Source organism: Phacochoerus africanus, chromosome 1, assembly GCF_016906955.1.
Source record: "Phacochoerus africanus isolate WHEZ1 chromosome 1, ROS_Pafr_v1, whole genome shotgun sequence".
Taxonomy (NCBI): Eukaryota; Metazoa; Chordata; class Mammalia; order Artiodactyla; family Suidae; genus Phacochoerus; species Phacochoerus africanus.
The window spans coordinates 84,771,137-84,796,387 of record NC_062544.1 but is presented as its reverse complement, the minus strand read 5'-3'; the positions used below and the strand labels follow the sequence as shown (position 1 = coordinate 84,796,387).

At 38.7% G+C, this 25,251-nt stretch overlaps 1 protein-coding gene across 4 annotated transcripts in view; it reads left to right on the top strand.

Annotated features, from left to right (window-relative positions):
- The window catches only part of TBC1D5 (TBC1 domain family member 5), a 537,689-nt gene that overhangs the window by 401,630 nt on the left and 110,808 nt on the right, over positions 1–25,251 (top strand). For all 4 annotated transcript variants that reach the window (XM_047768951.1, XM_047768932.1, XM_047768961.1 and 1 more), the window contains one exon: positions 4,902–5,008. In XM_047768951.1, the coding sequence (XP_047624907.1) occupies positions 4,902–5,008 (107 nt within the window). The remainder of the gene's footprint in view (positions 1–4,901; positions 5,009–25,251) is intronic.

The window sequence follows — 25,251 nt, the reverse complement described above, 5'->3', positions numbered from 1 at the left end:
AAAGCCTTGACATAGGGGGGAGGGGAGAGGCTTTAGCCACGCAGATCTGGGCACAGCACTGCCCCTCTCATTCAGGAGCCCCGTGGCCTCTGAGGTGTTTAGCCACCCACATTGCCATTTCTCATCTATCACGTGGATGTGATGGTATCGCCTTCCTTAGGGGCCTCAGGAGGACTCGGTGGTGGTGTTGTCTATGGCAACTTGTTAGGTGCTTTATTTGTGCTTAGTGACTTTTTTTTTTCTTTTTAATTGTAGAGATGGAAGTTGTTCTTAGTCCATTTTGTTACCATGAAAAAATATATCTAAATATGAAATTAAATAATTGAATTCATGTTTCACTTCAAGATATTACAATTGTATGTATAGTTAACTTTGACATATGTAGGTGAAAGATCCACTTTGCTTTAAACTTTCTCAGAGCAATCATGCCTCTGATTATCTTTACCGATCTCCTCATGTTCCTGTTTGTGACTACTGGAGAAACTAAACCAACTCTCTTAGACCACTCGAGAACAGTTGCAGGCCATTCAAAGGTAGAGGCAGAGAAGTTGAGCTCTGCTTCATGTGGATGGAGTGCAGTTAGCAAGAGTGAAGCAAGATGGGGAAGCACAGGGCCTTGCATCCGTGCTGTTCTTACAGAATCCCTGCAGACAGAGCAAGCACTGTTTATAAATGAGAGAAATAAAGGCTCAGGGAAGTAAAGCAGCTTGCCTAAATGTACACACATGGTAAATGACTAGCCAGCATTCTAATCCAGATCTAATCTAGATTGTCCAATTTCAAATTCAGTAGGTTTTTTTAGATACTAAATAAGCTCTTTGGAGTGTGGCTTCAGTACTTTATTTTAAAGCATATACGTCCTTCATTTCCAATGTAGATAGATAGCAGAACTCGGTGCGGGTTTTTTTTTTGTTCTTCGTTTTTTTGTCTTAAACTTTTTTTCCTTGTGTCACTGCTCTGCTCTAATAGAATAAACACTGGAGAAGGAAAAACTCAAGTTTTTCAAGTTCAACAAAAATTTGCAGTAAAAATCAAAACTAAATTCTTACTCTATCAGATTCCTTACTATTTTCTTTTCAAAATAGCTTGTATAAGTCTCTTGCACCCACTAAATTGGACACAGTTATTCAAAATTTAATACTTGGCACATATAATTGCAAATTAGAAGTGCTCTAGGAGTACAGTTTTCAGTAATAAATTAGGGACGGCATTTTCTGAAGGCAGGGGGTAGGCAATCGGTAAAACTCTACCTCTGCCCATTTAGGTTTTCAGCTGAAATTCTTTAACAAGATTGACAAGACATAAGCAAGTTTATTAACATGGATACCTCATGGGATGGGAGATACCCAGGGGAAAATGCGCAGCCCTCAAAGAGGTGACTTTAGATTTCAGTATTAAATACCACCTTAATAGAGGGGGCGGGTGGCGATGTTGACCTCTTAGGCGAGAGTAAATTATTTTGAGGAAAGAGGAAAGGGCTCCAAGAAAAAAATAGATGGAAGGTCTGTTAAGGAACCAAACTTGGATCCACTTGGCTGCATGCACTGAAGCCAATCTATTGACACGGGGTTTTGTGGAAGGAAGGAAAGGGCAGTGTTCATTGCAGGAGCTGAGCAAGAAGTCCAGGCAGCTTGTGCTTAAAAGCCCTGAGTACTCTGAAGGCTTTTAGGGCAAGTTTTTTTAAAGACAGGTGAGGGAGGTTTCTGTGGCTGTATGATCAGCTTGTGGACATTTCTTCTGATGGTTGGTGGTGAGGTAATAGACAGTCAGTGTTATCAACCTTCTGGTTCTAAATGATCTGGGGTCTCTGTGCTTATAGGCAGCATACAGTTAACTTCTTCCACCTGGTGGAGGTTTCTGTATCTGCAAAATAGAACAAATGACATGGCTCAGAATTATCTATAGCCCTTGAGCAGGAACTAAAGGTCCTTAATATTGTTTAATGGCTAAAGTATTATTTTGTTTTGCTTGACTATTTTCCCTTCTTTGTGTCTTTTCTCACTTTGATTAAATTTACTCTTTTGAACTAAAGGACTAAAAGTTTTCTATAGACAAGAGGCAGTGGAAGACATGGTTGGGGGAAAGGGGGAGATCCTATTCCGGGAAGTCCCCATAGAGTCCTGCTTTGTAACAAGTGTGATAGTTTGTGACAAAGTTTGTCTGGAGGGTCTTAGGGCAGTTGAATTCCTTTTGGAGCATTTGTCTTTAGGGGAGTTAGAGATGAGGAAAGTGCAGAGGAAGCCTCTCCATGCATTTGCTGTTTTCAGGTGCCTACAGCTCAAAATAATCAATATACCAAAGTGATATATTTGGAGACAGCACGTCCTGAGCCCCTACAGCTGTACTTCAGGGTGACATGTTCTGCTACCTTTCACAGTTCAGAATTGTTCGCCGTCATATCCCTAGTGCTACTGGCATGGGATTTAGTAGATGCTCAGGAAACATTCATTATATTCAGTGACTGGACAGATGGATGGGTGCCTGGATGGGAGAAAGAATTAGCTCCTTCATTTGTTATGCAAGTAGCATATTAATACATTATTTAGCTTCCCTTATTTTGTAAAATGTATTTTATTTGCATTTGTAAAATGTATTTTACAGTTTCCCATAGTTTGAAAGTTTTGTCAAGTTGTAATAGCATAGGATTGTTGCTCTGATCCCTCCAAATAAAGGCCTACCTATATCAGGCTATTTTACACACTGGGTTACGCTGATCTTCCAAACTGCTTAAAACTACTACACAAGAGTATTAATTGATTTTTCTATTTGCAATAATTTCCAAACAATAGCCTTTCAAAAACAAAACCAGATATTAGAGCCCTGACCCTGCCACTAGTCTTCTGAATTTCACATCTTGGTCCATTACCAAATCACTGTGTGATGTGGGCAAATGACCTCACCTTTCCAAGGATCAGTTTTCTCTTCTTTAAAACAGGGATAATAATTGTATCCTTATAGTAAAATTGTCATAGAAATTAAATGAGGTAATGAAGGTAAAGTTCTTGGTTTAGGTCCTAGTCTCTGAAAGCCTCCATCAATTCAGTATCATCTTAGAGGTGGTAGTAGCACTGACAACTGCTTGTTGTTACACGCCTACCTGTCTCTACTTTCATTTTATTCAGGGTGAGGAGTGTGTTTTGTTCATTTCTGCCTCACCTCCTAACAGGGCCTGTCACGGATTAATAAGGATTCAACAAATAATTATTGGAATCAATGAAGTAGGCAGACGTTTTTTGTTGTTTTGTTTTTTTTTTTTTAATTAGAAAGTTGTTTTCCAAATGACTAAAGCTCAGGGAGGTTGTTCCCAACAGGTTTTGAGGTATAAATCAGTCGCTAGATGATGTCATTGTCTCCAGGCAGCTTTGTGAAAGGTTTGCAATTGGTGGCCCAGGATGAATCCCAAACCCAGAACCATTTCCACAAAACTCTCCTTCCTGTCTTACCACATATACAGGAATTCTTCCTAGGTCAGCTACTGATATATGATCATTATAGAATTTGGGAAAATAACTTTATGAGTTATAAAATGAATTGATTACCCAAGTTTTATTTATTTGTTAGATCGCAAGGAAACTGGACATGAAGATGTTATACTATTCTCACTACCCCAGGTTTTTGCATTCTAGAGTAAAAAAGACAATAGGTAACTGAATGTGAATATGTTAAAATGAACAAATAAGAAAAGAGAGTCTGAACAGATATAGAAAGGGTAGGATAAGTGAGTACTTTACAGATGAAAGCAGATGTATGAAATTACAAGCTGTCAGATCAGCAGTGGAAAGGAAGATGATAAAGTGGTTCCTTACATAGATTATAATTATTCATTCGGCAGAATCCTGTCTCCTTTCTCCATAGTGTTCATAGAAAGGGGGAGAGGGTGGGAAGGTATAGAAGAAATGATGTTTCCAACAGAAGAAGAAGGAAAAAAAATTAAGCATCAAGGAGTATTTCTGATCACAGACAGTTTGTTTTATTTCTAGTGAATCTCAGTTGTTTTCCTATGGAATATTTTTCAACTAGCTGTTCTGATTAATGAAAAGGATTCAGTTGCAATCACAAGAAGTTGCAGCTATAAAGTTTCTTCACAATAGGGGCTGCTGAGGCCTTCAGCCTGGCTTACAAAACAAGCATTGCTAATAGGTGCGGCTGTGACAGCAGTGGCAGATGGATTGCCAAGAAATGAAGTAGTTTACATAGACCTGCCTGAAAAGATGTGTTTAATAATTGCAGCCATAATTAAGTTGATTTGGAAAAAACTTAAATGACGGTCTAAGGAATACAGTTAGCCTCATCTCTTAAGATGCTGACACTTCTCTCCCAAGAAATGCTACATAGATATTCTTCCTAAATTTCTTGTTACCTTTAGAAAAACAAATTGCAAGAAATTATATTCTCTTTAATGTTGAATTATGTAATATTTATATGTACGAAAATAAATGTAACATATGTAAGTTGTGAAGCATAATAATGAGGGTAAATAATATTTGATGAGAAGTTTAAGCTGGTTCTTTTCCATTCATAAGATTTTTGTTACTAATTTCCAATGCAACAGAACTTGAGACGTTTAAATAAATACAGCCATAGAAATGGCAATAAATATGCATGCTTCTAAGAGTTTATTTATATTGCAAATGCACACTCATATCTATATCTGAGGCTCTTCCTTCCAACACCACCTGAGGATGATGCCAGTATATATATTTGGTTGCAGTGAACAGTGCAGTGTCCTGCTCCAGAGACTATCTGGTAATGATCCCTTCTCCCCATTTCCTTTTATCAGGTCACTTGAGTTATCAGTTTGCTTTCTTTGAATCTAAACTGTTATTTTGTTTCTCTTAGTAATGCAGATATGTTAAACAGTATTGCTTCTCAATTGTTTTTTTTTCCCCCCTTTTATTTAGTGATCTCTAGTAACTACCAGACTTGTCTTGGCCTTCTGATGCATTACCCGCTAATTGGGGATGTTCACTCACTGATTCTTAAGGCTCTGTTCCTTCGAGATCCAAAGGTAAGCTTTCCAAGTAGGATGTGCGTGCAGTTTTAAGTGGGGTGAAAAATTGGTTTCTGATTCCAAGAGTTCCTAGTATAGAATTTGTCTAAAGGCAGATGATTTGTCTAGTGAAAGAATTTCCCTAGAGTTTGAGGCCAAAACTCATATACCTCATGAACTAGCAACTCACAGGCACATTCAGAGGACATTGCCATAAGAAACCGGAATGTACATCTCCTGTCCCTCAGAAGGTCATTCTGCCCTCCCATCCTCCTTATAACTCAAAGAAGTAGTTGAGCAACTACTTCTCCATATAATCAGGCTTCCTGATCATTGGTATCCTGCATAAGGGCCAACTTAGCCAAGTAGAGCCCCAGAGACCATGTGAAGACCAAGACATTACAGCTCTGAAAAGGACCAGTTTCCTCAGAGGTATAATATAATGCAATGGAATACTAAATCATTTCATATTATAAATATGTATTTCTTATTTTGTGGATGAAGAGTAACCTAACCTAATAAAGAATTAAATAGACTTTAATGCCAACTTCTCTATTTGAACTTAAAGTTACCAAATTTTCTTTACACTTCAGAGAAAAAGTGCGCGCTTTTACAACTAATGTTATATTTCTTGAAAATAAGAACATTTAATGATCTAAAAAAATCTGTGAATCCTTGATGCTTTTGAGCCAAACAAAAATATTGGATGAAGTAGAAGAGAGAAAGCTTCAAACACAAGGGCGAGGATGCCAGGCATTGGGTGGTAATCCCAGCCTTTGGTTCTTTGGCAGAACTCCCAGCAGCCGTGTTGGCAGTTGTCAAACTGTCTTTGAGTCGGTCTGTCTATGGATTCCATTGCCAGAGCTCTGTCTGATCGACATAGACTTCTAAGTTCAATGTACATTTTGATTCTAAAGGATTTCTGTCCTTTCCTTGATTGCTGACTTCAACATTTGAGCATATCTTATATTTATTCTTTGCTTGATTTAAAATAATTTTTCCTTGTGCCTATGTCCATTTTCTGCAGAAATACACAATATATGTCATTTTCCTCTATACAAATAAATTTCATTAATTGTCAGAAATATAATCTTTCATTTCTCTGATGCATAAGATAACTTTTTTTTCTGGTAAGGCTTAGTTAGGAGTCAGACTGTGAAAAATGTAAAGTCCCATGTTTGTTTTTATGTATATGTAGGCTTTATAAGGGTATATTTTTAATATGAAATAACCAGGATTATGACATATCTCTAAAAGGAATAAAGAATGAAGTTGCTGGTCAATGAGGTATATGAGTTTGGTCTACAAAATTAAGGTAAAGTCCTTTTGCTCAGCTTTGGAAATTATTACAGTCATACAGAGTGGGAAAAAATGCTAAAATCTTTGAATTCTCTGCTTGTGTGATTTGTTTGGTTTAATTGAAAGGAAAAATGAATATGTTATCTAAATCTATCAATCTTGGTAATTTTTCCCTAGCTAAATATCGTTGATCTTTCTATGAATCATTCACTCTTATAGCTGCAGAATTCTATATAACTAAGTTCATGAATGTTATTAGTGGAATCTGTGATTTTAATAGAGTATTTTTAATCTCAATAAGGTATATAATGTAGAGTATACTGAAGCCACTTCTACAATCATCAATTTTTTTCCCTCTAAGGTTTAAGAGAAAACAATACCGTAAGTATCTAAAAAAACAGTGTTCCCCTCTTTTACATTCAGGATCCTACCAAGTAAACACATAATCAAGATAATTGCCCAAATGGTAGGACCTTAAACTGATATTTCTGAGACATAGGAAATTGGCAGGAGGAGGGAGTCCATTTAAAAATGCTTTCGAGAACAAGTTCATGGAATGATGATACTTATAAGGAAAAATAAATAGAGCTGTAGTGTATTAAGAGGTATGGCTAACAAGGTTAGTTTTTGCTAAGTATATGGAATGGCTGATCTGTTGACATTACATAGTAAATGTCAGATTCTAACTAGCAACCCTTGGCACATGTGGTCCCTCACAGTGTGGTGTCTGAGGTCTTGTAAGGAGCCTGCATTGGGAATCTGGACACTAGGTCAAGTCTGAACTCTCATACCAAATATCCTTGCAGTTTGGGGAAATTCATGCTTTCTGAGTCTTGGTGTTTTGTGGTTGAATTAAATTGTCTAACAACCTGCTGCTCTGCCCAACCAGAGCAGCCTTTGCCCATAAAGAACTCACTTGTAATGATCTAATAAGATTCAATCTAGAGGCACACAAGTACAAATGAAAAAAAGAAAAAAAAAACAAAGTTTATATATATTACAAAAGCAAGAGGACAGAGATTTCACTGAAGTTCATGTCAATTATAAAATCATAGCAGGGGCCATGTACACTGAGGGGGGAAAAAAGAGAGGAAAGATGATGCTAATACTCCACCCACATCCTCTGAAAATCCAGACATCAGAGAGCCTTAAGTGGTTTCCATTTATTAGCAAAAATGAAACACTTATGTCAGAGTAAGCGTGTAAACACATCTTTGTGACAAGAACTAATAGAAAGAGGAGATTTGAGGCATCAAAGTACAGTTTCCCATGTCCCAGCTTCAGGTGGCAGTAAAATAAAAATAAACAAGGCACTCTGAGTCTCCCTAAGTTCATTGTCAGCCTTCAGGGAAGCACTTTGTCCTACTGCTGTCCCTAAATCCCAGTGACGACTGTCACTTGAAAATAGACACTGCAGTAGAGCCTGAGAGACTGAGCTTTTCACTTTTTTTTTTTTTTTTTTTTAACCAGACGTAGGCTTTACTGTGAAAAGAGTTCTCATTTGAACAGACTGAAACAGTGGGCCCTTAAACTGTAATCACAGGATCATACTCCGTCACAGTCTCCAAGTACTTTGATATGCTTCATTTGGTCCTCAGGACAAACTCCGAGACAGGCAGAGCAGGTCATCTTTCCTCACTCTTTTTTCCATGCAGAGAGGTTAAGGCTGTTTGGCTTTCCCAAGGCCAGAAAGTTTGTGAGCTTCCAAACTAGTGAGTGTGCTTCTGTGACCCTTGTTTCATCTCACCCCTCCTGAGGTTCCCAGCATCTGCTCTGCCTTCTTCAGGAAGCCATTCCCAGGCTCAGCTAGACATATTTTCCCTTTGAGTCCCCACAGCACCTTGTATTTTAGCTATTTGCTTATATCTTCTTTTTTAAAAAAATAGCTATACCCACGGCATATGCAAGTCCCCAGGCCAGGACTGAACCTGAGCTGCAGCTGTAACCTATACTGTAGCTGCAGCAATGTCAGATCCTTTAACCCACTGCATTGGGCCAGGGATCAAACCCGCACCTCCACAGCCAACTGAACTGCTGCAGTCAGATTCTTAACCCACTGTGGCACAGCAGGAACTCTTCTATTTGCTTCTGTCTTTTATCAGTCATTCCTCCTTATAAGCCTACTCATTTGTTAGCATTTAGCTTTGGGTCCTGCAGTGGTTGGTGTTAATAAAACAATGGTTAAAAGCAAAACACGACAATGGTGGAATTGAATTGTGACTCAAATGCCAAGCCTCTTCCAATACTGACTCTAATTTAGATGGATCTCACTCACCTTACATACTTCTGGAAACCATATCCACATTCCACAGAAACCATAGCCCAACATTTTGTCAGCTGCCGTTTTTATCAAGATGGTGAATTACCCCTACGACGTGAACTTAAAGGGCATCTAGTTCCTTAATTTGCTGTCAGGATTATTTGAAAATCTATACCACCCTCAGACATTTTGGAGCAAAGAAGACACAACAAAGAATCTAGATAGTATACTTCACTTAGACTGTCATAACTGCAAAGAACTGAGAATTTAATCCTGCTCCTCCTGTATGTGAACAAACTGAGTGTGAAGAAGTTTAGAGACTTATACAAAATCACAGAGCTTGTCAGAGACAGAGCTAACAATTGAATTCAGGTCTTCCAACCACCTTTACACATAAGAGCTGTAGCTTTACTGGTTTTTAAAAATAGTGGGATTTCTAGTGACTGGTATTTCTCATGCAAATTCTTGTATTCCTGGTAGGCATTTATTTGCATTTCTAATAAATGAAATTGCCATGTGAATAAGTGACCCCAGAATGTCTTGAAATGTTAGGTATCAGCTATATGAAGAGAGTGGGTATGAAATATCTGTAGCATCCTCTCCTCTGTTCATCTTATGATATTGTTTCTATACTTAGCTCTTCAAACCACAGTTCTTATTCTCATTTTCTTATCTTTTATCATTTTAGAGTCACTGAGCAGACTTCCAAAAACAATCCACTAAATGAAGTAGAAGGATAGAAGGAGGACAGTCTGAAAAATATGAAGTGATTAAAAAACATTGTTCTAACTGGTTGTTCAAATTCCAAAAAAAAATTTAAAAACCCAATTAGAAACAAAAGTCATAGAAAATGTGAACATATTGTGTTCCTTAAATAACCAGATGTTCTCTCCTTCCTGAAGGCAGTAAGGGCTAGGAATAAAAGGTTTAAAACTATTGTTTTAAGTTAACTGTGAATTTTGCAAATCTGTTTTTACCCTTTAGCAAATAAAATTCTAATACGGAAACATAAGCAAAGTAATTTTCATTTTTCGGGGCTCTCTTATTTGTGTTGTATGTTGAAGTGTTAACCTTATCACAAAGACTTATTACAAATGAAATACAGTACATGGATTAACATTTTAGATTATTCAGTAAGAATTTGACAGCTACTGTTTGTTTCCAAGACTAGAATATTCCCCCAAAATTATTTCAAGTAAGTTTGAAAGCATCCCTTTTAGCAGTGAATATTATTGCTTATGAGAGGAAGTTGCTAGAAATAAGACAATTGAATTTTATAGTCATTCTTATACACAGAAAACGCACTATAAAAATATAGTGTTGGGTGTTCTTATGCTTGGCCAATTTTGATTTGGCTTTTGTTTGAAGTTATTAAATTTTTGTCTTTTTAAACTATTAAAAGTCTGAATATTCAAATCTCAGATTTTATGAAGGTAATGGATTTTTACTCTTTAATTCCAGAAAACCCCACTATACATGCCACTTTTTTTAAATGTCAAGAGGCATTAATAAAATGTCATGAATCACAATAGAAAAGTGGTGAGTGTATTCATGAGGGGTGATGATGTTAGAAAATGCTTCATTCCAGTAGTGCTGTCATGATATCTTCTTCTGTGAGCAGTGAAGTACCCAAAACCACACACACGGATGCTTTGAAGAGGATGGACAGTGTCCATTTATTTACTTTCCTGTTGTTCCCATCGCAAGTTTTGTTCAGATTTCCTAGGATGTTTCTTGTCTGATTTTCATTTTTTTATTTTTTTGTTTTGTTTTGTTTTGTTTTTGGTCTTTTTAGGGCCTCACTTGCGGCATATGCAGGTTCCCAGGCTAGGGGTCCAATCAGAGCTATAGCCACTGACCTACTCCACAGCCATAGCAGCGCCAGATCCAAGCTGTGTCTTCGACCTACACCACAGCTCATGGCAGCACTGGATCCTTAACCCACTAAGTGAGGCCAGGAGCCTGCATCCTCTTGGATGCTAGTCAGATTCCTTTCCCCTGAGTCATGATAGGAACTCCTTGTCTGATTTTTCTATTACAAAAAGACTGTGTTACTTCTGTCTTTTTCATCTTTTTTGTTTGTTAGTTTGTTTTCAAAAAGCTAAAGCTTTTCTCTGAGAAGTGCCATTCTTGTGTGTGTTTTCTCTGTTAGTGACCAAAAAGGTTTTCTTTTCCCCTTTGTATCTGAGCTATGTGACTATATATCATTCTTTTATCACTTTAAAACCAATTAGATGTTTATTATAGTTAATATTTAGGTATTGATGACTAATCAGTGATGTTTTTCACATTCAATCAGAAATGTAGACTTTTCAGCTTAGACCAGCAGTGAAAAAAACCTTAAGTTTTACTTCTGAGTAAATGGTGGCTTTCAAAAATATGTAAAAGGGTAATCTAAAAATCTTTATTAAGCCGATATTTGAAATTTATTATGTTCAGACATCTCATAAAGTAGAATTGTGTGTTTCTCAAAACTTATTAAGGGTTTCCTAGGGCCTTAAAGAATTAGTTTTATAAACTAATTTTATAAAAATTATTTTTGGATTAGTTTATTAAAGTATTTTGAATTCATTATTCAAAATACTGGTTTTAGTTTTATAAAACTAAATTAGTTTTATAAAAACATTTTGAATTCATTAATTTATTCAGCAGATGTTTATTGTGTATCATAATCCCCTGGGCACTGTTTAGGTCCTGGTGATACAAAGGTGAACCGAGGGAGTTCCCATTGTGGCCCAGTGGTAATGAACCTGACTAGTATCCATGAGGACTTGAGTTCGATTCCTGGCCCTGCTCAGTGTGTTATGGATGTGGTGTGGCTGTGAGCTGCAGCTTGGATCCCCCATTGCTGTGGCTGTAGCCAGCAGCTGCAGCTCTGATTCAACCCCTAGCCTAGAAACTTCCATGCACTGAGGGTTTGCCCCTAAAAAGACCAAAAAAAAAAAAGGAGAACCAAAAAATCCCATGTGGCCCTTATAATAATAAATAAGTAAACAAATAAATACTCAGTTTGTCACTGTAATAAAAGAAACAAATGGGGTATCATTATTAAAATTACAAGAGGAGGAAGAATCTTGGCTGGTGAAAACCTAATTTATGTGGGTTGACCAAAGGGCCCTCTCTGAGGAGATGGCATTTCAGGTGAGAATTGTGGAGGAGAAGGAGCCAGCCAGGCAGTGAGTGGGAAGAAGAGCCTCCAGGGAGGGGAACAGCAGACACAAAGACTCCAAGTAGGAAAGAGCTTGGACTCTTCTTGGAAATGGAAGACCAGCAGAAGGGGGCCTGCCTGATACACAGGAGCCTGGGAAGGCTTGGTTGAGGTCACATTTTGAAACACCACAAAGATTGCTGGATTCATGGTGATTCTTCCTGATGATTAAGACATCTTATTATAAACTGCTCTTAACTCTCTGAGCCAGAAGTTCCAAAAACTTCTTAAATGAGTTCCTCACTCGTAAAGCACTTTCTCTTATCCAGACCTCTGGGATGCCACGTGGGTCCAGCCAGTAGGTTCTTATTTAAGAGGACTCAGATCAGGACTCTCAACTCTTTTATTCATTCATACATTACTTTTATCTTTTATAAAATAGTCTTAGGGACTTCCTGTTGTGGCTCAGTGGTAACGAACGCAACTAGTATCTGTGGCGATTTGGGTTCCATCCCTGGCCTCATTCATTGGGTTAAGGATCCAGTGCTGGCGTGAGCCATGGCATAGGTCACAGATGTGGCTTGGATAACGCATTGCTGTGGCTGTGGTATAGGCCGTCAGCTGCACCTCTGATTCATTTTCAACCCCTAGCCTGGGAACTTCCATATGCTGAGGGTGTGGCCCTAAAAAGCAAAAAACAAACGAACAAGGAAACAAACAAAACAATCTTATCTGCCTTCTATATGCCAACAGTCTCAGTCTGTTTGCTTTCATTTATGTCAGCATCATGTTCACTATGTAGTATCTAGGGAACTGGACCCAAACTTTGAATCTACCAGATGAGAGTTCTACCAGGTTAAGGACTAGATCTCTAGCAGCATTAGTCCTGTATCAGCTCAGGAGGGAAGCTCAGAATCCAGGTTCTATATCCATCACAGCCTACTCCCTTTGTTGGGCAAGTCACCTTTTTCTTATAGAATGAAGAACCTAAATCACATGATCTCAAAGGACCCTTCTGCATCTTTTTTAGCAGGACTCAGTTCAACACAGCAGATACTTTTTTCTTTTTTTTTTTTACTGCTTACTATGTGCAGAGGATGAGAGCTCATCCATATGATTAAGACACAGTACTTTATATATGTGAACAACTAATTGTTATGGGAGGTAAAACGAGTGAGAGACAGAGAGAACAGCTGATGAGGGCTTGGATAGTCAGAAAGGCTTCCAACTGGGCTTTGAAGAATTTTCTTGGAACATGTTATTCCATCTTAAGAAAACAGTGTAAGCAGAGCTCCTGAGAATTACTGAAACAAGTGGCCGGGCCAGGCCTGGCAGTTCTCTAGCCAGAGTCACTCAGGGACCCCCACCCCCCACCCCTTAACACCTCATGTATTAGCAGACACTAAGTGTTTAAAGTCCATCAAATCTGTAGGGAATCTTATTTGATAATATTTTATTTGGCTTTAGTTTATGTAATGTTTCAACTTGTGTGTTATTTGACATAATGTTTTAAGTGGAAAGTCAATGTGAAAAAGAATCATTGGCTAAAATAGTGACTTGTGGTAACATTTACTCAAAATAAGCTTGTCTTTGTTGAGATCTTTAAAGTCACTCATGAGAAGGTTAGTGATTTTTATTTTGGGTGCCCAAAGAACAGGAAATACAACCAATTATAGTGGTGATTTTTTTCCCTCATGTAATTAAAAGAAGACGCTAGAAGCCATGGTTAATTCTCTTTTTATTAACAATAAAACAAAATCTGCAGACAAATTCTCTGCTTTTTTATTTGATATTTTACAAGTAAGGAAGTAGATTTCTAGATCTCCCAAAGCCTAGATTTGGCTTTTAAGGAGAAATATTTATTTTAAATAGATTACTTATTACTTAAACTTTCAAAGCTATTAGTCCTATGCAGGTATGTTTAGAAAGGCACTCTGAGGCCCCAAATGTAGAAGTATTAAAGTGTATCAAGTGTCATAGTGAACTGTCTGTTCTGTGTCCATGCAGCTAAGGAATGGAGTGTCCACGCTGCCTCACTGCTAACTTGCTGTTACACCATCAGATAAATCCCTGACCCTTCTGCCACCTTACAGTCAGGTTCATTAATTGCTTTTCCAAAGGGGTAGGTGACTGGTAAGGCGTAATTAGCCTGTAATCTCTGAACATCATTTCCAGTTCTGAGTGCTGAGAACCTAGCTAATCCCTCATTTTCCTTCTTAGATGTGAAGTAGTTTGTTCAAAAACAAAAGGTACTACTTTGATTTGTCTCTAGGTCATCCTAATGTTATAGTTTAAATAAACTGAAAGTTATAAATGACAAATTATGACAAAGTTTATAAACTTAAAACTGAAAAAATAGGAGTTCCCGTCGTGGCGCAGTGGTTAACAAATCCGACTAGGAACCATGAGGTTGCGGGTTTGGTCCCTGCCCTTGCTCAGTGGGTTAACGATCCGGCGTTGCCGTGAGCTGGGGTGTAGGTTGCAGACGCGGCTCGGATCCCGCTTTGCTGTGGCTCTGGCGTAGGCCAGTGGCTACAGCTCCGATTAGACCCCCTAGCCTGGGAACCTCCATATGCCTCGGGATCGGCCCAAGAAATAGCAACAACAACGACAACAAAAAAGACAAAAGACAAAAAAAAAACTGAAAAAATACAAAAACATAATTGTTTTTAATCTAAGTAGGTATGGCCACAGTAAATATTTTATTTGCCCTCTAAATAGCTAAGCTCAGTAAGTATATTATTGCTAATTTAAAATATTAAATAGGAGTTCCTTCTGTGGCTCAGTAGGTTAAGGATCTGTCATTGTTTTTTCAGTGGCCCAGGTCACTGCTGAGATGCACCTTCAATCCCCAGCCTCTTATAGTGGGTTAAAGATCCAGCGTTGCCACAGCTGTGGCATAGGTCACAACTGTGGCTTGGGTTCAATTTCTTGCCTGAGAACTTCCGTATGCCATGGGTGTGGCCAAAAAAATTCTTTTAATTAAATGTATTGATTTTATAGGAAGAAAAGTCAATACATTTCAAATAGTTAAATGCATAACTATAATCAGCTAACTTTGTTTTATTTAAATACTTTGGACATAAAGTCCAAAACAAAAATAAAGCCACAAAATATTTTATCATGGAGAATGTTTAAGTATACTTCACCCATTTTCAAACTATTTTATGATTACCATATTGGGACATGTGAGTTGGGTTTGCATATTACAAGGTGGTGGCTGGACTGCTCACATGACCTCAGAGTTCCCCCACCCTCCCTCCCAGGGCCCAGGCAGACACTTGTGTGTCTCTGAGAGGGTTTCCCCCTATAGCATTTGCTGTATAAGGTTCCCCTGTGCCCTTAGTGACATTTTCCAAGTATCTTCATAATAATTGGAATAGTTCTTTATTTCCTTGTTCTTTTCCCTGATTTTAAAGAAGAATTTTAGTTTCATTTCTCTACATTCTTTCTCCAAATGGTATTTTTATTTATTCAGCCCATGTTTTCCTGAGCTTCCTGCTGTGTACCAGTAGTACCTATAGTTTCTTCTCCTGGTTGAACCATGTAAAGAAGGGTGAACAGGATTTATGGCAAGTGGAAGGAATACCCACTGGGCTGGTTCCCTCACCTCCTCAGATATCATGTCCTCTCAGGAGGCCTGTCTCAGTCACCTGGCAGACTGCCCTGTCCCCACTTCCCACCACCCCTAGTCCCATAGCAATTATCACCTTCTGTCTTAGTAAATAACTTACTTATTTCTTACTTTTTAAATTTTCTGTCTTCTTCTAACAGTGTATCACTTTCATGAAGGCAAAGCTTTTAGACTCTTTTATATTCTAGTACCCAAATACCTACAGTAATGAATGAATGCACAAATGAGCAAATGGGTGAATGAACAAATGGTGACTGAGGATAAATTATGCTGTTCGTTACAGTTAAGTTCTGTAGTGTTCATTGCCTCCTGTACCAGGTACTAGGGATGCAGTGAATTAGAGAGATATGTCCCTCTTCACAGAGCTTATAGGCTAACACAGTGCATCTTAATGGGTGTGCCAGAGAGGCACCCGCAGGGGCTTGTTCCATATACAGACTCCAGACAGTCTAAGGTGAATAGCTCTGTGAAGGATCCAGAAGTCTGTATCTGTAACTGTTGCAGAACTGGCAGGCCATGGACAACACTAGAAGCAATAGATACGAGATTGAGATAAAAATTACTATACAGACTGAAAGCCAGACACCTGAAAATGGAAACCTGGCTCTAAACCAGTGGTCTCCAGAGGGAAACTGTGTGTACCCAATGATAATCAGTGGAGTATAGGAAGAAAATAAGGAAGCTTCTGTTTACTTGCATTTTTCTGCCAAAAAAGAAAAGAAAAACTGAGCTTTGCCTTTTGATGTACCGATAAACATTGGCCCTTTTGTCGCCCAGTCCTCATTGCCTATAAGGTCTCCTAAGCAGTGCTTTCCCCTACAAAGGCATTGACAGTGACACTCCCCCTTCCCTTGTTTCTACCACCTTGTGCCTTATTGTTACTTCCATATGCCCAGTTAAGTGGCTGTATGGGTTATATTAAACAATGGCATATATACAATATTAAAAAGATGTGCGGGGCCAGGAACATCTATTGTGGGTTTACAAGGTATCTTCTGCTAAAAAGAGTTGCCAAACATAACTTCTTTTTGAAAAAAATAAACATACTTCAGATTTGCTTACTCTAATGTGATGACAAGTAGCTATCAGTATTAAGGTACCATGCAAATATTTTTGAATATATAAATAGTTTCTCTCTTCAAGGTAATGGTGACATTTTAATAACGAGTGAAAATAAGAGCTTTTTCAAAGAAATTCATGCTGTGGAAAGAACATTTTAAAACTGGATATTTGGCAATGTTTTGTCGATTTGCAATGTTCTTGCCAAAGATGATTTAAGTGTATCACTTCTTTACAACTCTCAAAGTACACTAAAAGATTATGGAAACAGAATTTTCTAACTTGGTTACTAATCTTCCAAATGAAGAGATAAAATCAGTTTTGAATCCATTTTTTGAAATGTAGAAATATAACATCTTCAATTTTTAAGGAGTTGGATGATAGTTAATTTTATGTGTCAACTTGATTGGACTAAGAGATACCCAGATAGCTGGTAAAACATTATTTCTGAGTGTGTCTGTGAGGGTTTTTCTGAAAGTGGTTATTAGCACTTGAATCAGCAGGCCAAGTAAAGAAGATCCTCCCCTCCCAGTGTGGGCATGTCACCTCCACAATGACATGAGCTAGTAATAAATCTCCTCTTATAGATCCATGTACATCCTACTGGTTTTCCTTCTCTGGAGTGCCCTGATAGTACAAGCTGGTTAACAGTAAGAAGATAGAAAAAAAAATTTTTTTGCTTTCTTTTTTTTTTTTGTCTTTTCGTCTTTTCTAGGGCCGCATGTGCGGCATATGGAGATTCCCTGGCTAGGTAGGGGTCTAATTGGAGCTTTAGCCACTGGCCTACACCAGGGCCACAGAAATGCCAGATCTGAGCCACGTCTGTGACCTACACCACAGCTCACGGCAATGCTGGATCCTTAACCCACTGAGCGAGGCCAGGGATGGAACCCACAACCTCATGGTTCCTAGTCAGATTCGTTTCTGCTGAGCCACAATGGGAAATCCATAAGAAGACAGAAATTTTATGAGCAAATTTTTAACAAAAACCATGGCATAATTGATGGATTCCAAAATAAATACCATTTTAGCAAGAGCAGCCAATGATGTCCTTTCTCCATTCAGACTGTATCTCTTTGTGAAGTAGCCTTTTCTGCAGTGTCATTCACATAAAATGACTATCACGAAGCATTTACTCAAGATTTTCAAAAAGTAAAGAAGCTTAGTGAATCACATTACTGCTGTTAAACATGTACTTTTAGGAAGCAAAAAATACTGTAATACATAAACTATTATAAAATTAAATATAGTTTATCTCACATTTAAAAATTATTAATGGATTAATACAAGTGGTACATGCCTGGTGTGTAAATAAACAATGTCAAAAGTCATGCCCCCTTGATTTTTAACTAGCAAAGGAATAATGAAAATTGAGAGATCCTTGCTCCAGATAAGTGGCTGCAGAAAATGGATCCAGTTGATTCTAATGCTTAATCAAGATGAGAGTCTTAAGGCTGACTTTTAGCCCACATGTAATTCCAGCGTTCCCCAGACACACCCATTAGCAGGGGCACCTTAGGAAGACACAGGCCTTACTCTTATCCACGTGAATAAGGGAGTTCTTCTGAATCCCTCTAGGTAAACTTATGCTTTAGTATCTTCTGGACCATTGAATTTCACTGAGAAAGGTCCCTAGTTCCACTCCGGTCCTCTTGCTGTATTCTTATAATTTGGATTCATTATGCACCTTTTCTAGATGGTACTAATGATGAAAATGTAATTCCTTTAAGACATTTTAATTCATTTAAGACTTTAAGACATTCCTATAAGTTATACTACACATCTTGTAATTTTTTTTTTATTTCCCCAATACGTTATTTTTTTTCCTACTGTACATCATGGTGACCCAGTTACACATACATGTATGCATTCTTTTTTCTCACATTATCATGCTCCATCATAAGTAACTAGACATAGTTCCCAGTGCTACACAGCAGGATCTCATTGCTAATCCATTCCAAAGGCAATAGTCTTCATCTGTTAACCCCAAGCTCCCAATCCATCCCACTCTCTCCTCCTCCCCATTGGCAACCACAAGTTTATTCTCCAAGTCCATGATTTTCTTTTCTGTGGAAAGGTTCATATGGGCCATAAAAAGGAATAAAATAATGCCATTTTCAGCAACATGGATGCAACTAGAGACTCTCATACTAGTGAAGTAAGTCAGAAAGAGAAAGACAAATACCATATGATATCAGTTATATCTGGGATCTAATATATGGCACACATGAACCTCTTGTAATTTTTTAGAGTTTGAGATCCTGTAATTACACCTTCATTTCCTCCTGAGGCCTGGTAAGGGTGAGGTGAGGTACCTAAAGTCATCTAGAATTCAGTGGTAGCACCAAGCCCAGCCCCCCTGGCTTCTGTTCGCAGTCTGGAGCCATCTCTCTTCCTCCTCCTTGGCCTTGCCCTTCTTGCAGAACTTCCTCAATACTCCAACACTCAGGTTTACCCTCCTTCCTGAGTGGCCACAGGAAAACTAAGACAAGCTCTTTGATCTTGTGCCATAAACACAGAACCATCACAAAGCTGATTACCCTTCCAAAGACGGTTGTCTACTTTTCACTCCTTTTAGATTCATGGTCTGAATTCTGAGTTCAGAAATTGGTGTTTTGTTAATTAGTTTGCCACATCTGGCCTCCAGGTTCACCCAGTGAAATTGATAGGGGAAATATAAAAATATAATAATAATTGCTATTCTATAATCAAATTGGCCTTTGAGTTTTTGCCTTCACCACATGGTTACAGTGGCTGCCAACCACAGGGAGGACAATAAAATAGAAAATGAGAGCAGCCAGGAGAGCCAGTTCATTGAATCAAGAGTTCAGGTTTTTGTGCACACAATACCATTCTTTTTTTTTTTTCCCCTGTCTTTTTACCTTTTCTAGGTAAGAAGATTCCCAGGAGATTCCCAGGCTAAGGGTCGAATCAGAGCTATAGCCACCGGCCTATGCCAGAGCCATAGCAATGTGGGATCTGATCTGAGTCTGCAACCTACACCACAGCTCATGGCAATGCTGGATGCTTAACCCACTGAGCAAGCCCAGGGATTGAACCCGCAACCTCATGGTTCCTAGTCAGATTCATTAACCACTGCACCCCAATGGGAACTCCCATTCTTAACTGTTTTGACAGCCGCTTAGGTTTATCTTCTGTAGTGTTTACTGAAAATGCGTGGAAGAGAGGTGAAGTGATGAAGTTGAGAACTAAGATATTGCACAGAATCGTCAGCTCTAGTGACCGTCATCTTGTGAAAGGCTGGGATTTGATCTTTTCTGGCCTTTTCTTAAAGTCCCTATTTTGATACAGGTGCCTGGTTTATCACTTCCCTCTTTCTTTCTGTAGCAATAGCAATAAAAATAGTATTTCAGATCATTCCACTAAAGTAAATGTATTATGATGCTTACATGGTTTGAGCTATCTTTGGGGAACAAGGTAGGAAAATTTAAAGAAATTGGAAAAATGACAGCAATACTTAGAATTGTTTTTCATAAACTCAAGAAAGAGATAAACCCTTTACCCTTATCTTTCCAGGCAGTATCTGGAGAAATCCTACCAGATTTTTTTGTAAAGATTCTAATTGAATATATCTATTATATATTCCACTTACTAGAGGACCTATTGAAGAGAATGTCAGCTGATAATTTGAAGTCAACTACTTAATTTATGTAATTGATAACATGTAATTTAAGCTCTCTTACTTAAACTTCCTTAGTTCTAGAGACTAAGTAGCTACACAGGAAACAGTATTTGAGATAGCACTGAACAAAAAACTAAAATTTCAGAAATAGGAGGTCATTCAGAAGGAGCTGACCTCTGATTAAACACTGGAGAAGACATTTCCTGGTCACAGAAGTAACACAGCTTAGTGCCCTAAAGGATTACATTGGAGGATTTACTGTGTGTGTATGTATATTATTATTAAAATTATAGTCATTTTCCACTAACCATTCCTTTTGCTGTAGGGAAGCAAACAGTGGGATGTGGATAGTGCAAATACTCTATTTCCTTTGTCTCCTGTTTTCTCATTTTCTTCATTTCCTTTTTTTTTTTTTTTTTTGTCTTTCTGTCTTTTGCCTTTTCTAGGGCCGCTCTCGCGGCATATGGAGATTCTCAGGCTAGGGGTCTAATCAGAGCTGTAGCCACTGGCCTACGCCAGAGCCATAGCAACACGGGATCCGAGCCACGTCTGCAACCTACACTGCAGCTCACGGCAACACTGGATCCTCTATCCACTGAGCAAGGCCAAGGATCAAACCCGCAACCTCATGGTTCCTAGTCGGATTTGTTAACCACTGCGCCACCACGAGAACTCCATTCATTTCCTTTTTTAAAAAAATTAAATTTAAGTATGAGCTTCTTGAAAACAGAATATGTAGAGAATAACTTCAGGGAGGATTTAAGAAAGTATCAACAAAGGCTTAATGAATGGATCCAGAGTTTGGGATGGCAAACAATTAGCTGTGTTTCCTAGGTACCCACCTGTTGGTTGAGTTGGTGGGAAAATACATAGATGCGCAGGTTTGTGAGTATGGTGTAGGTGTAAGAAGGTGGGATAACGAGTTGGTTTTGAGTAGAATATCCAGAAGAGCTCTCCAGATGGAAACTGGGAATGTGTATCTAGAGCTCAAGGGAGAAATCTGGACCAGACTACAGATTTAGAAATCTTGAAATGTGGATATTAATTGTAGGGGAGGGAATGCAGGTCATCTCAGGAATGATCAGAAGAGAGCTGGGGAGGGAATCATAGGACATAGCAGTAGGGGCAAAAGGAGGGCACATGTGGAGAAGACTCGGAATGTAGGAAAACCATGAGATGATAGTTTCATTTACAGATTTTTTTTAGGTTATTTTTATTAATGTAACATTGGTTTATAACATATGGCTCATGTGTAAAACATTCTATTTCTACTTCTGCATATTCTACAAAGTGCTTACCACTAAAAATTTAATTTCCGTCTGTCACTGTTCGGTTGACCCCCTTTATGCATTTCACTAGCACCACTCCCTTGCCTTTCCTCTCTGGTAACCAGTACTCTCTTCTCAGTATCTACATATTTGTTTGGTTTGGTCTGTTTGGGGGTTTTTTGATTGTTTTTTGCTTTTTAGCCACCTGTGGCTTATGGAAGTTCCCAGTCTAGGAGTCGAATCAGAGCTATAGCTGCCGGCCTACACCACAGCCATAACCATGAGGGATCCAAGCCATGTCTGTGGACCTACACCACAGCTCATGGCAACGTTGAATCCTTAGCCCACTGAGCAAGGCAGGGATTGAACTCATATCCTCATGGATCCTAGTCAGGTTCATAACCCACTGAGCCACAGGAGGAACTCCTTGGTCTGTTCATTTATTTTGTTTGTTTGCTTGTTATATAGTCTGCATATAAATGAGATCATATTGTACTTGTTCTCTGTCTAACTTATTTCTCTTATATACTGCTCTCATGGCTCATCCATGTTGTTCAAAATTTCATCCTTTTTTATGGCTGAGTAATGTTCCATTATATATGTACACCACATGAGAAGATAGAATTATAATTGCCTAAGTGTAGATAGTCCCAAGAACATGGAAGTGGTCAGTGACAAATGTTGTAGAGAGATCAGCTGAAATTGAAAATTAATAAATAACCCTTTTGAAAGTCACTGAGGTATTTAGGGTATGCGTTGAAGGAGAAATAAAAGTGTCCTTTCAGACTGAAATAGTGACACAAGCAAAAAGCAAACAAAAGACAAGCAAAAAAATTGTAGACACTTGCAAAATTAAAAAAGGAAGAGAGAATTGGAGATAGTATGGAGATAGAAGTGCAGATAAATCCGCAACTAGTGTTGTTGATAACAAAGGGCAAATTATTTTCAAGTACATAGATAATACAGCATTTCCTAACCAGATCCATACTAAAGTAATATGCCCAATTTTTCATTCTTAATTTTGAGATATGAGAAATTATGAAATAATGTGTGAAGGCATATAAACATTATTTAAAAGAAACACAGGTAACACTAAAAAAAAAAAAGAAAAATCAAGCCTTTATACCTGAAACTGTGATTATTTAACCCCAAAGGAAAACTAAGAATTAGTTAACAATGTTCTTCACACTTTCCTGAACTCATGTAAATGAGAGCAGCCACTGGTATGTGTGGCCAGAAGAGATTTGAAGATAGAAATGGAGTCCGTTCCTGGCTGTACCCTTATTCTCTCTATGACTTTGGCCAAACTGCTAACTGTTCTAGCCTGTTCCTTTGCCTGTAAAATGGTGATGGGTTTCTTGTGAAAATTCTAGGAGTATGAGATAGTGCTTGTAGAGTGCCTGGGTGGTCTGGCATCACTAAAGGAGAGCTGATGTTCTGTGGGCATTTTCTAAGAGACAGAAACAAGGCGAAAGCGACTAGACGCCCTTTGGGGTGCATTTAACCTGTGTGTGTGTGTGGGGGGGGGGTTCTTTAAATTTAGTGTTTAAATGATGCCTCATAAATGAGCAGGATTACTCCTAAACCTCTTAATTTTCTGTATCCATTTATGTAGTAAACTTCCTAAATAATTGAATGTATTGCTATTTGTTGATTTTTAAGTATTATCTATTGCTTTTGATGAAGTTGTATATACAGGTAAAGTTTGAGGGTTCTAAACATCATCGATCATTAAATAGTGCTGTCTAGAAAAGTAAGTCACATTTTCATAGCTGATGAGAGCTCTAAGACAGACAAAAATTTTCCTCACTGCTGCACTGCTTCTCGCCATAACTCCCCCCCACCCCAAAGCAGACATAGTTGACAACCACTCTTCCTCTGATTGCTAATCCATTGTCACTTCTGGGAAGTCCTCCCTGATTCCCTGATGATGTACCCCCTTCCCCATTACACACTTTCACAGCAACATATGCTTCCTTTCCTAAGTACTCGGCATAGACACAGTCTTACATTGACGTGTATAATTATTTTGTTATCTCCTCCTCTAGCTCCTTAAGGGTAAAGTCATGACTGTTGTGTCACCAGTGTACTCCTGGCACCTAGCACAGTGCCTGACACATGAGAATTATTTGGGTAGAAGGATTCAAGAGTGGGTGGATGGATGAAGACAGGCGAGTGTTTCTTTCCATGTTATCTTTACCTCCAGCTCTGAGTTGACTTCCTTCTACTTGGGTTGCTCTTTCTACCATTCTTCTGCTGGCAACTTCACAACCTTCCTTCCCATCCAACTGAAACACCATTTCTTGGTTTTAAAATGATGGCCAGCTTCTCACAGTTTTCTAGTGAAACTCTTATGAAGACCTAGACAAATGAAAACAATATCACACCACAAAACAAAGCAAAATAGTCAGACAACCTACTGCCTGCAAGAAGTTCAACTCAATTAGGAAAAGTTAATTATATTGCCTGTGTTTTTCTTTATAAAGCTGGCTACCATCCACCACCACTCAACCAGCTGCTCCTTTGTGGAATAACCCATCAAACAGGGGTGGCCAGGTAGTCCTGGCCAACCTGTGTGCACTCTGCTTACTATTTTCTCCTGTTAGAATAGGTTGCTTCTATGCCTGCTTGCTGGACTTTACATTTTTATGACCTGAAGTGTGATGATAGTACATAATGGATGCAGAGAGTTCAGATTCTCTTCATCCAGAGAAACCTTGAGAGCAGTATGAGATCATATTCATAAATAGCGTTTTTGGAGCCTCTTTCTAAAATGGGCATAATGGGGAGATTCTGTTATGGCTCAGCAGGTTAAGAACCCAATATAGTGTCCGTGAGGATGCAAGTTGGATCCTTGGCCTTGCTCAGTGGGTTAAGGAACAGGTGATGCTGCAAGCTGCAGCATACATCAGAGATGCAGCTTGGATCTGGTGTTGCTGCGGCTGTGGCGTAGCCTCAGCTGCAGCTCTGATTCAACCCCTAGCCCAGGAACTTCCATATGCCACAGGTGCATCTGTAAAAAGAAAAAACAAAATAAAGTAAAATACAATGGGCTTAATAGCAACATCTTTGGCTTCAAACTGAGAAAAGGACTTATGTGGGCATTTGAGAGGTGCCGTCTCTCTGAGCCTTCCATCAGTCACACGCACATGCAGGTCAGAAGGGTCTTCATCCTGCTTCTCTGCAGCTCTTTTTTTTAAAAACCAGGCTCTGGCCAACTCTTCGGTTGATCTAGTTCGTAGACAATTGCTGAGTATGTACCATATCCCAGACACTTTGCAAGAGACAGAGAGGATATCAAGCGAGATCTAGACGTGACCCAGCCCTCAGTGAACTTTACAAGGAAGACAGACATGTACATAAGTAACCACTTTGCAAGGCAAGAGGAAGTAAGAAGATCAGTATGCTGTGTGAATGTAAGTGGTGGAGCGATGTGGAAATTCACAAAAGGCTTCATGTAGGAGGAGTCTTTGAACTAAGAATGAGAAGGATTCCAGGAAGCAGAGACCAGTGAGTAGACAACTCTAATCTGAGAGGACAGTTTACCTAAAGTCGGAAGACTTGAGGAATGTCCATAGATATTGGTGAATGAAATGTAAGTACGTAAATGTACGCGTTGGGAATATGAGAAGTATTTTAGTGCTTGGATCATGGAAGTCATTGCGTGTCATGCTAAGAAATTGGGACTCAATTTGACTGACAACTGAAACTTGATTTGGAACTAAGGAAGGGAAATTTAAAAAAAAAAAAAGTGTCTTTTTTTGGGAAGGTGATTCTAGGGGCATTATATGTCTGGATCAGAGGGGCGTGGGATTAGAGGCTTGACATAGTCAAAACAAAATTCAAGACAGGTCTGAACCACATAAGGGTCCTGGTCACGCAGCAGCGTGGTCTTGCCATAAAAGTCATTGGGGAGGTAGGATGGCAAAACTCACCCAGCCCTAGGTGTT